General features: G+C 52.1%; 4 protein-coding genes across 4 annotated transcripts; 3 read left to right on the forward strand and 1 right to left on the reverse strand.

The window, feature by feature from the left end:
• Positions 1-2,793: 2,793 nt before the first annotated feature.
• N7443_010600 (folliculin domain-containing protein) lies at positions 2,794-4,141 on the forward strand (the record flags this gene model as incomplete). The annotated part of the gene is made up of 2 exons (XM_056890656.1): positions 2,794-2,805; positions 2,870-4,141. The coding sequence occupies 2 exons, from the start codon at positions 2,794-2,796 to the stop codon at positions 4,139-4,141; spliced, it is 1,284 nt and encodes a 427-aa protein (XP_056737147.1).
• Positions 4,142-4,993: 852 nt separating this feature from the next.
• N7443_010601 (CSN8/PSMD8/EIF3K family protein) lies at positions 4,994-5,963 on the forward strand (the record flags this gene model as incomplete). The annotated part of the gene is made up of 2 exons (XM_056890657.1): positions 4,994-5,160; positions 5,396-5,963. The coding sequence occupies 2 exons, from the start codon at positions 4,994-4,996 to the stop codon at positions 5,961-5,963; spliced, it is 735 nt and encodes a 244-aa protein (XP_056737148.1).
• Positions 5,964-6,442: 479 nt separating this feature from the next.
• On the reverse strand, positions 6,443-7,796 carry N7443_010602 (small subunit rRNA maturation protein TSR4; the record flags this gene model as incomplete). Its single annotated transcript, XM_056890658.1, has 2 exons — positions 6,443-7,621; positions 7,677-7,796. The coding sequence occupies 2 exons, from the start codon at positions 7,794-7,796 to the stop codon at positions 6,443-6,445; spliced, it is 1,299 nt and encodes a 432-aa protein (XP_056737149.1).
• A 159-nt stretch (positions 7,797-7,955) lies between these two features.
• On the forward strand, positions 7,956-9,698 carry N7443_010603 (putative prenylcysteine lyase; the record flags this gene model as incomplete). Its single annotated transcript, XM_056890659.1, has 2 exons — positions 7,956-8,088; positions 8,173-9,698. 2 exons carry the CDS (start codon positions 7,956-7,958, stop codon positions 9,696-9,698), a joined length of 1,659 nt encoding a protein of 552 aa, XP_056737150.1.
• Between the last annotated feature and the right edge of the window lie 1,740 nt (positions 9,699-11,438).

Raw genomic sequence — 11,438 nt, forward strand, 5'->3', positions numbered from 1 at the left:
AATCACTTACGCTAAAAGCGGCTACGAAGAAGTGGCCCAAACCTGGACATACCTACATATCCATCTTCCTGCGGCAGCTGCAGCACGCAATACAACCCGAGGGGGCAAATGACCGATCTCCAGAAATCGCCACGGCAATCATGGCACTCGTGGGCCAAGTCAGCTAGCGATCACCATTTCGACGCCACCGGCCTCGGGGTGCTTCTCGACACCGAGTTGCTGGATGAGCTTGCGCATCTCTGAAATGGGGCAGTGGATCAGTCAGGGAGATGATTTCCCGATGGCAATGGGTATGGGGCTGGTTCCACTGATGGGCATTAATTGTACCCTCTTTACAGGAATCTGAAAATGGAGAATTGGAGAATCGGAGCTGACGGATAGTGATATGGACGATTTTACGGAGTTCCGGAGGAGCTTGTTGGATTTGTAATGGGACTTTTGTATAGCGACACTATTGCTGAAATGAGGATGTGGCTGGATGTCTTAGTGTCACTGTGACAGTGCAAGTAAGTGAATCCACGAGAGTGGAGACTCGGTGTGCCTACAACAGCAGGTCACGGAGAACTGAGTTGCCTGTCTCCACCGAGGGGCACCATACTCACGCTTTCGAGCCGATCGGGAAATTTAGAGAGATGTGAGGAATGTGCAGCTCAGAGATCATTAGCAATTGAGTAGATAGCGCCATGTGCGTATTATCTTAGTAATTCATCTTAATCTTAATCTTATTATATCTTGATCTCTGCGAAGCGCCACGTGAGAGTTAATCCTGACGATCGTACAGTCTAAGGCAGCCTAATGTAGCCTAAGGCAGAATGATCTGGAAAAGATCTAGACTAAGAGCCTTCCTGATCTACCTGCAGAGCAGCAACCGAGGCACAAGCCCTACGAGACTAAAAAAGCCACCTCTTCACCTACTTAGGCAGGCACTAACATGGTCGCAAGCGAGTTGCCTCGAACGTGTCCCCATGCGCACATGAACGCCTATTAATAATATGGACATGGCCGGGCCCATAGAGAGACCTCCCAAGCCGTTAAGCTGTCGTGTGCCATTGTCTAGTGGCGGGAAAATTTCCACAAGGGTTCCATAAGAATAGTTAGTGCGGGCGGGGCCCTAGAGAATTTTGGGCCGGGAATCATCATAGTGGATTCCGGACGAGGCCTTCATACTGCTCTTCCATGGGCCCTATTGGCCCAACCCTTGTTTTGTTTTTGTTATGGCTCTTTAAATGCCTCACTGGTAGATGGAGGGGCCAGTGAAAGTAAAACCGGAGGGCAGTGGACGGAAGAGCGATATTCCCCTACCTTGGAAATGGATATGCACGTCGTATAAAAGTCCCGTGAGGGGAAGAGGGTTGGGAGGTAGGGATTATAATCAATCTAGACATTTGCTCTGGTGCATTAGTTCGGGTAATGAATCATGTCGGGAGCTTCATTCGTTTTGGCTTTCTAAAGCGTGTAAAAAAAGGCGTGGGATAAGTTGCCGAACAATCATAATCAACGGAGATTAACTCCGACCCGGTTGAATCGCTCGATGGAGGAACGGAAGCGACTATCGAGGAGCAAAGTCATGACGACGAGGCGCGGGGAGTTAGAATACGAGGGGGGGGTAAGCAATACAATTCCCAAGTGCAAGTCGACATCCCTGTCGTTAACCCTTTCGAAACGCCCTAACGATGTGAGCGATTCGAAATTTCCGCGATTTCCGCACCGCTGGGACTTCTGGAAGGAGATCGGCCAGATCGCCCTGGAACCGAGGGATTGGCGAGAAAAAGCAAAAAGGATCTCCCCAAAATGTACCATCTCCATATGGATCCATGTAGGGTGTTTGGGGACCTATAGAGGTCGGGACCAATGTAATTCTTAAAAAAACATCCGCGCAACGGCGGCAAATCGGAGGCCCAGGAATACGCCTTTTGGTACCGGAGGTTGTCCCCAGATTATCCCCCGACGCGTCCCGTCTTGCAACGCTAGCCGGATTACGGATTACGGATTGCGGATTACGGGTTACAAGTTACAGGCGACCGGCGACAGGCTACAGGCTACAGGCTACAAGTTACAGGTTACAGATGGCGGATGACGGTCTGGCGGTGTGATGGACAGGGTAGAAAGAAGCAAATCTATCTTCACGGGAAGACGATAGAGGTCAGCCCCCTTGGGGACATGTCCAGCTGATAGATCAATAATGGCGATGAGGCTAGCAAGTCCTAGGATGTCCGGAGTACAGGAAACGACCCTCTACCCTTAGTGAAACTGACTACCGGGACAAATCCCGACACCCGCATTCCCACCTCCTGTTTGCAGCCACCCCACTTACAGTCGGCTTCCACCGATGCGGACTAGCCCTTGGGCCACTAGGGACTTCATTGTCGGGCCGACTATAACTTCTCACATGCTGATCAGGGGGAAGAGAACAAAGAAAGTAAGGAGAGATTGAAAGAATGTGAGATATAGAGATAAGAGAGAAGAGAAGGAAAAAAACACAACGGACGTATATAAACGACACAATACATGGCCGCGAAGTAATTGGAGCAGCCTCAGTGGACTGAGTGGAGTTATTCGATTCTTCCATCGGGCTTCCATCGCCTCAGAGGTTGGACCCAGATCCACTCCGGTGGTCGACCGAAGCCGGGAGAGATGTAACTTTGGGCCGTGGCAAAAGCCCCTTCTTATCCCTTCTGTCTCTACTTTATAGTCTCTTTCCCTTCCTCCTCCGGCAACCTGGTCTGTGGAGCCCAGGCGCATACCAGTCCTTGCCAATCATGGTACTTCGTCATGGACTAAACTGACTGCCCCATGGATTTCATTGTACGTTTGGCCTCACTGGCACCGGGACAGCGCACGCCTCGAACTCAACTAACTCTTTCCGCAGCTCTCTCTCACGCACTTCTGCGAGGTGCATGGCCCCACGTCCATCCTCTGCTCGCAGGTCCTCCCATTCGCATGTACGCAATGTCACCCCGAACATGACGCTTCCTCGCCCCGCGATCCCTCCAAATCACCTTCTCTCTCCGAGGCCGGCAGCTCGAAGTCTCCCAAGATCGAAGATCACCCGTATTTCCTGCGCCCGCAAGTGTCTTCGCCTGAAGACCGATCCGACCGATCCAGCCGCGTCGGCGGAACAGACGGCGATTCCTGCGCCAGCTGTAGCCTGTCTCTCCCCGAAGATGTGAGCAAGCAGCTCCCCTCCGGTGCTCCTGGAAGCCGCGACGCAAAGGGCAACAACGGAAGCCCGGTGTTACGCTCACGCGAGGTCGTCTATTCCTGTGGAAACAGTCACTCCGACGACGATTACACCCCAGATCCCCATTCCCACGCCTCCCCTCCTGATTCACTACACTCATCATCGGTCGCATCTGACGCATCATGTCACACACACATCCTGACCTACCTTTCACTTCGTGGTCCACCGAATCCCGCGGACTACGCCCTTCTCCGCCGCTCCTCAATTCGCACTCTGAGCTGCGAGCTGCTACCCCGCGGACTATCTTCCGGGCCATTGTGCTTCGGTGACTCCGTTGCGGGCTACACTATTGCATACATCTTCCGTCTTCCCGATCCGATGGCACGCGGAAAGCGACGCAGTTACGCCCTAGTGGCACTCGCCGGAAAAGACGCAGGAAGAGCGTTTCGGGCGTGTCCTGTGATCTGGCGCGCATTCGGCCGCATCGCATCCAGTATTGTGAACGCGGCCGAGCGCTTCCAAGAGGAAGAGAAGCGCCGCGAAGAACAGACCAATCCTGGAAACACTGCGCACCATCGACAATACACGCCGGTTTCTTCCTTCCTTACGGGTCGTGCCATGGACCCGACCGGACAGCCGCGGCGCCTCGGTCAAATCCGGGCCCGCAACTTGGCTGAGATTGTCGGCAACGAATACATCTTTGCCGAACTTCACGCGCACTTTGTCGCTCTCCTGCAGCAACTCGGTAACATGTTCGGAGGGGTACCTATCTCCGATGAACGCTTTGTTTGCAGCACAATGGGTGACGACGAGAGCACTTCTCCCCAACCGATGTTTGTCTCGAAGAAGCGCCAGTCTGTTTCGAAGCACGATGGTAACGAGCTCGACATGGCCAATCTCGACATCTCCCCCGGCCCGAAACCCATCCCTATCAAGACTCGTCGGTCTGTCGTGGCCTAGACATCTACCACTTCCTTTTACGCTCTCCCCATTTCCACCTTTTTGAGATACCCGCGCGATTTGTTTCTCCGATTCGATTTCTTTCTTCCATCTACTTTTGTTCTGCGGCTCTGCGAGAGGCTTCGACCTCGACGTCTGATTCCAAGCCGCTGTTTCTTTATTTGCTTTCTAGCGATATTGCCCTCCATGGCCTCCGGATTCTGCATATCAAGCTGGCTTTTCCGTTTCTGCAAGATGGGTTACTGGGCATAGACTGGCGTCTTACATACACGGACACGGAGTTTTATTTTGGGTCTTGTTATTCCTTCTGGTTTGTTTTGTTTCTCTCGGGCATCGTGCTTTCGTTCTTTCTCAGGATACCAGTTATTACATGCTTGCTGGCTTATGACGGGGATATGATGGCGACGAGATCCCAGAGACATGTATTCTATGTACCATTCCAACACGATTTAATGACAGTCACTTTGACTGATGTTCCTTTAATTTGTTACCTCCTAACTAGAAGTTGATCTCTTTCGTACCTCATGTTTAGATGGCCAACATGTTCTATACGGCCCTAGTATGCCGAGGTATAGCGCAGCGAACAGTGGCTCTGTTATGATGCTTCTTATTGGGCCTCCCTAAACTTGACTTTATTCAAACCAGGCTCATATGGTCTCTTTTCAGGCCACTATGAGTCAATAATCGCAGTAAAAAGAGAGTGACTGGGTCTAGAAAGTATATAGCTGGATAGTGCTACTCCGGAAAAACTCTCCCCGTCGGGTTCTTCCGCACCCGGGCCACAATCAAAAATCCCACCAAAAAGACGTCCAACAAAGACCCGCCCTCATCACCCCTCAAACAACAGCCAAGATGGTCGCCTTCGACAAGTGTGAAACCCGGCCGCCTCATATCGATGTCATCCTCAATGGCCTCGACCGCTACAACCCCGAGACTACCACCGTCTTCCAGGACTACGTGGCACAGCAGTGCGAGGACCGGACATTCGACTGCTACGCCAACCTGGCCTTGTTGAAGCTGTGAGTGCACTCCTGTCTATTACACAGACACACATTTCTGTTTCTATGATGAAATATCTTTTTCATACACGTTTCCTATTACCTGACAACCCGTCATGAATGGGGTTGTTGAGAATTTCAATACCTGAACACAATTGCAATGCCATTGCATTCAATTACTCAGAGGCTTTTCAGCTTTCTTCACAGAGCAGACATTTTCAAGCTGCATGCTAACACCTCAACCCCTCTACAATAGCTACCAGTTCAACCCCCACCTCCTCCAGGCCGACACCGTCACCAATGTCCTGACCAAGGCCCTGACCGTGTTCCCCTCTCCCGCCTTCTCTCTCTGCCTCGCCCTGCTCCCCGCCCACAGCCAGCCCTTCCCCAAGGCCAACGCCCAGGCGGTCTCCCAGAACAACGACTTCGTCGAGTCTGTGCAGAAGCTCTCCCAACTCTCCACCCTCCTCGAGTCCGCGCAATACACCCAGTTCTGGTCCACCCTCAACTCGGATGACCTGTACGCCGACCTGACCGCCGACGTCGCCGGCTTCGAGGAGCTCATCCGTATCCGCATCGCCATCGAGGTTGGCAAGGCCTTCCGTACCGTCTCCGCCGAGACTCTCGAAGCCTGGTTGGACGTGCGCAGCCGCGACGCACTCGAGAAGTTCGTCGCCGATGTCTGCGGCTGGAAGGTCGAGAACGGTGTCGTCTGCGTGCCCACCAACAAGGAGAACGAGGCCCGCAGCGAAGTCAAGAGCGAGCGCGTCGGTGTCGACATGTTCGGTCGTGTCATCCGTCGTGGCTTCGAGCTGCCCCTATAAATGGCTTTGACTTTGACTTCGACTACTGCCAAAAACCTTCTTCTTTATTTCTTGTTTTTTCTTATTCTCCGTCCCTTTTCTCGAAAGAGCGGGTAAAAAAGACATGAGTTCATGAATCCCCAATCCGTGACGACGGTGATAGATTTCGCATGGAGAGGCTCGGAGATGAGTCGGGATCTGGCGCATCCGGCGTTTCTTTTTCCGATTTATGCCTTTTGTATTGGAATCTTGTGTTTTGATTCTTCTGAAATGAGCGGATGATGACATCTGGAGAGAGACGCCTTGTTCATACCACCATATCTATGCAGAGCCCATTGGCTCACAATAAAAACATATAGCTATTCCAAACCTACACTGGAGACTTGTAGATGTAGGCGAACCGATTGAAGTGGCATATGTGCATTCGTCAATTGAGATCTATTTTTTTTTATGCTCCGACACCTCCCTCAAACTGGGTATAATCAAGTACTTGAATCTCTTTACTTCAAATCTTCCCACTGCACTCCAGCCCACTCCTCGCGCCAGCCAACCTGACCAATCGTCTCGGGTCCACAATCCTTGCTGCAAACACCAAGAATAATAGTACCCCATTCCATACCGGCGTCGCCCTCACCAAGGCCAACGCCCGGGCGTCCCTCCTCCAACACACTAATAGCATGCGGCGCAAGCTGCATTTCAAACACGCGCGGACTGCCACAGTAATCACAAGGCGGCAAGTTCCCACCACCTGTGGTGGTCACATGGCCAGCAGAGTGCTCAGTATGCAAGCGCTTACCAACCTGGTCTGCGTAGTTGTAAAGCAGTGGCGTACCGCGGTATTCATAGCGCAGCACTTGTTCCGGGTTATGCTCAAGGCGCATAGAGAACTTCATAAAAGCCCTGTCGAGCTCCGACTCAAAGGTATCCTTCAGCTCAGCGGTGCCGCTGCTCTGGCCTTCCTCGTCCATAGGCTCCATAGTCACGTTATCGGGTATCTTAGGTGTAGACGGGCGAGACATAGTCTCGTACTCGGCGTCCAGGAAGAAATTGGTATAAGGAGCGGGGAACTCAGACTGTGCGGGCCAGGGAGTCTGAGCCTGGGATTCGGGCTTGGGTTTGGTGGCAGCAGAGGGATTCGTAGGGCCTGGAGACGAAAGCCGGACTTTGTCAGCGAATGATTCGGCCAGGACATTGATTGAGGGCGTGGACGGGGCGGGGGCGGGGACGGGGGTCGTCGTTGCGGGCTTGGGCGTCGCGAACGGATTGGCAGCAGACGCCGCTGAGCCCTGGTTCGACGAGAAGGGATTGGAGAATGGGTTCGCGCTTGCAGATACACTGCTCGTCAACGACGTAGCGCCGAATAGACTCGCGCCCAGATCTGTCCTGGGCTTGGGGGGTGCGCTTGGCTTCGGCTCCACCTTCTTCTCCTCCTTCACTGGCTTACATTGTTCCTGGATGCTCTCCCAAGTGACCTTGCGGATTGAGCGGTAGGCGCGGACGCTGCCTGGTTTGCGGTTGCAGGGCTTTCTAGGGCATCCGAAGATGTAAAGACGGCGCTCGTCGGTGGGGAAGTGGTCGGGCAAGTCGCCGTGCAATTCGAGGAGTAGGATCATCGGGCTATTGCAGACTTTGCAGTTTGCATAGTCGCCCGGAGGCGGGGTCTTGTCATCGAGCCATTTCTGTAGAGGTATTGTCAGTGCGATGGTCTCGCCTTGAATGTGGGATCGTGCATACCGGCCAGCCGCCCAGGTGGCTGATGGTGTCCTCGACGACTTCCTCGGCAGCGTAGCCGAGTAGCACACCGGTTTCGGTAAAGTCTTCGTCGACACTGGAGTCGCTGTCGTAGGGGTCCATCGTGTGTTCAAGTGTGTTCAAGTGTAAAAGAGACCCCTCTCAAAAAATTGTTGCGATAAGCGATACGCGCGCCCCACTTGTGTTCTGGTATTCTGGTATTACCCGTCATCCTTCCCCCAACCTCACATCTCAACTTCATTCTGTGGTATAGTTGCCATTATGTCCGTGTCTGCAGGCAGGCCGATCAATGTGTGGCTTCTTTACATTCTTGCCTTCCTCTTGCCTTTCAGCGATGCGGCTCAGCAGCAGCCTTTGCGGACAAGTACAGCTCCCAAACGGGTGGCCGTCATCGGTAAGCCGTTCCGCTCTCCATGGGTCCATATGGCCCGCCGAATTAAGTACACAACAGCCATTGCAGAGCTAATCTAGCCTGCAGGAGCCGGAGCAGGAGGCTCGTTTGCAGCATTTGAACTACGCAAATTAGCAGACAAGGCAGACATCCCTGTCGACATCACTGTATTCGAGCGGGCCTCATATGTAGGCGGACGCTCGACAACAGTCAACGTGTTCGATCACCCAGCATACCCAATAGAATTGGGAGCTTCAATCTTCGTCGAGGTCAATCACAACCTGGTGAATGCGTCGCGTGATCTCGGTCTTCACGTCCGCAGTGCAGATCACGGGCGACCTCAGGAAACCGATGACTCCATTGGTATCTGGAACGGAAAGGAGTTTGTCTTTACTCTAAAGAATAGCTCCAGCTGGTGGAATATTGGTCGTCTTTTCTGGAGATATGGAATGGCTCCACTGCGTGCTCAAAATCTGATGAAGAGCATCGTTGGCAAGTTCCTGCGTTTGTATGAAGAGCCAATTTTTCCATTTCGCTCACTTTCCGAGGCTACATTGGCATTGGGTTTGATCAATGCTACTTCTTCCTCTGGGAGTGCATTCCTCGGTGCGAATCAGGTGTCTGAACTCTTTTCCCGAGAAATTATTCAAGCAAGCACGCGGGTGAACTATGGTCAAAACTTAGGATTGATTCATGGCTTGGAATCTATGGTTTGCTTGGCTACGGATGGCGCGGTTTCGATTGATGGTGGGAACTGGTTGATATTTGCTGGTGTTCTCAACGCCTCTGGGGCCGATGTGAGGTTGAATACCACCGTGACCGCGGTGACAAGGGACGGCGATGGCACAGTGCGCATTAATTCACACCAGAGTGGCGACGTTGACTCGGAGCATTCTTCATCAGAGGATGAGTTTGATGAAGTCATCGTTGCTGGTCCTTTGCAGTACTCTGGAATATCTGTCTCTCCGCCCTTAGAGCACATCCCGGATGACATTCCATACGTGAAACTGCACGTCACCCTTCTCTCTTCTCCCCACCGCATTTCGCCACATTATTTCGGCCTCACCAGCCAGGGTGCCCGAGCTCCAGAGACCATTCTGACCACCCTTCCCGAGGGTCTTGATCTCGGGTCGAATCCAAAGGGCGTTGGACCCGCTGAGTTTTGGAGTATTAGCACCCTCCGCACAGTGGACCGACTCGTCATGAAAGACGGGAAGGAGAAGATGGAGCAACACTACGTGTACAAAATCTTCTCACCAGAACGGCCAACAGCTGAGTTCGTGGCCCAAATCTTTGATATTGAATATACCAATGGCGACGGGTCCGTGACAGTCGCCGAGGGCAACACTACCATTGGAGACTTATCCAAGAACGATATTAGCTGGTTCCATGAGAGGCTCTGGCACCCATACCCCCTCCTGTATCCACGGGTGACTTTTGAGGAGATACTCCTGGCACCGGGTATTTGGTACACCAGCGGGATTGAAAGCTTCATCTCGACCATGGAGACCAGTGCCTTGATGGGCCGAAATGTGGCAGCGCTTATGGTTCAGTCGTGGGAGCAGAGTGAGTCGAAAGAGAGTGCATCTTGGGACGCGAAAACTGAACTTTAGCTTTCTTTGTGAATGTCTCTATGCGTTTCCAGATTTAGCCTCTCGGATCGAGGATAATACTATTTCCTACTTTACTATACGTATTCTATGATCCTCCTCAAGGGTTCATCCAAAGGAAAGGGCTAGGCCATACATATTCACAGACTGAACGAAGTGGAGAAATAATCCGGACCCTCCCGAGGCAGCGGTTTACAAATGAGCGGGTTCTAGAATATCTGACGATCGGTTCCACTCTGGTGGAGATCGAGACCCTGCCAGTGTATAAGCAAAATTGGACCCTTTCCATGGAATACATCTTCACTGAGATAAAATCTTCCCCAATCGATTCCAATAACCATCAGATCAAGTTGACCTTTTCCAGATCATTTGCCAAAATCATTTGGCCGACTTCGGCAGTTGCTGTATAAGCTAGGGGTGGCAAATCCCGAGATTACTCAAACGACCACTCGAGGCCGCCATGCTACCATCAACCTTCACAGCGTCTTAGAAAGCAAGACCAGGTATTTAAAGGCTGGCTCAGGAATGCAGTGATTGTTCATTATTGAGCAACCCCCATTCACTTGAATTTCCTTCACTGAGAAAGTCTTGAACCTCTTGGAGATATCATTTCTACAATCGTCCACTGCATCGCCTCAACATGCCTCGTATGATGCGCAACGTCTCGCGCCGTATCCGCGCCACTTGGCATGCATACCAACAGCGTATGGCAGCCAACGCCGAGTTCTGGGATGAACCCAGCCTCAGCCGAAGCATCACCGAGGGGACCATCTAAGCCGAGTGATCGCCGAGGGGGTCAGGACCGAGCGAACACCGAGCCTCCCTAGCGCCAGGAAAATGCAAAGCGGATCCCGTCAGGCCTTAAACTAGTGGAATAGTTTGGGTCAGGACCGTTTCCATCCGATGGGCGCCTGCAAAGCTTGCTTTAGATCGGGTTCATCAGGAGTCTCGGTCCTCCACCGAGCTGCATTCCATGGCCCAGCTAGGTACACCTACCGACTTGGGCAATCGCCGCACCATAAGAATTCCGTCACTCAAAATTAATGACTCCTTCCGTCCCGTCTGGGCCCTGGTCGTTGGATATTTAAATCTCTTTGGTTGCGCTCTATAATTTAGCTATCAGAATCAAACCTCCTTCAAACGTCATCTTCCCAACCTTTTGATTCCTCAGTCCTCGACCTCCCTTCCCATACATCATGTGGACCTGGTGGCACAACATCACACATCGTGTGCAGGCATCCTGCCACATGTGGAACCGCGACCTTTTGGCGGCCAAGACGCATCTCGATGACGAATACACCTTTACGCCGGGCAGATATGCCGGTCAGGGATACAACTAGATCAACTAGTGTGGTTGCCTCACTCGCTGAAACCCAGTACTTGGCCTGTGCGCGCGATAGACTTGGAAGGATCTGTCTGACCTTGTACGTTTCTTTCCCAATCCCAGCTTCACAATGCAAATACTAATCTTTGCTATAGCAATCAACGCTACGACTTTTATGACTCGGCCGGTCCGAACCTACCTTCAAACTCCTTGAATATAATAGACTACGGGGAACGGACAGGAGACCTTTGATAATGAAGAGCCGTAACGCTCGAATACTTTGAAATTTTGAATTCTCAAACTTGAACTCTTCTATGCACATGAATCATAAACGGTATTCAACTATCTAAACACCTGGCTTTTGTTTTTCTATTAAACCTTTTGAACCGACCCTTCAACCAAGCCCAGGAAGTCTATAT

Source organism: Penicillium atrosanguineum, assembly GCF_028827265.1.
Source record: "Penicillium atrosanguineum strain IBT 20685 chromosome Unknown utg000008l_segment0_segment0, whole genome shotgun sequence".
In the NCBI taxonomy this organism is placed as follows: domain Eukaryota; kingdom Fungi; phylum Ascomycota; class Eurotiomycetes; order Eurotiales; family Aspergillaceae; genus Penicillium; species Penicillium atrosanguineum.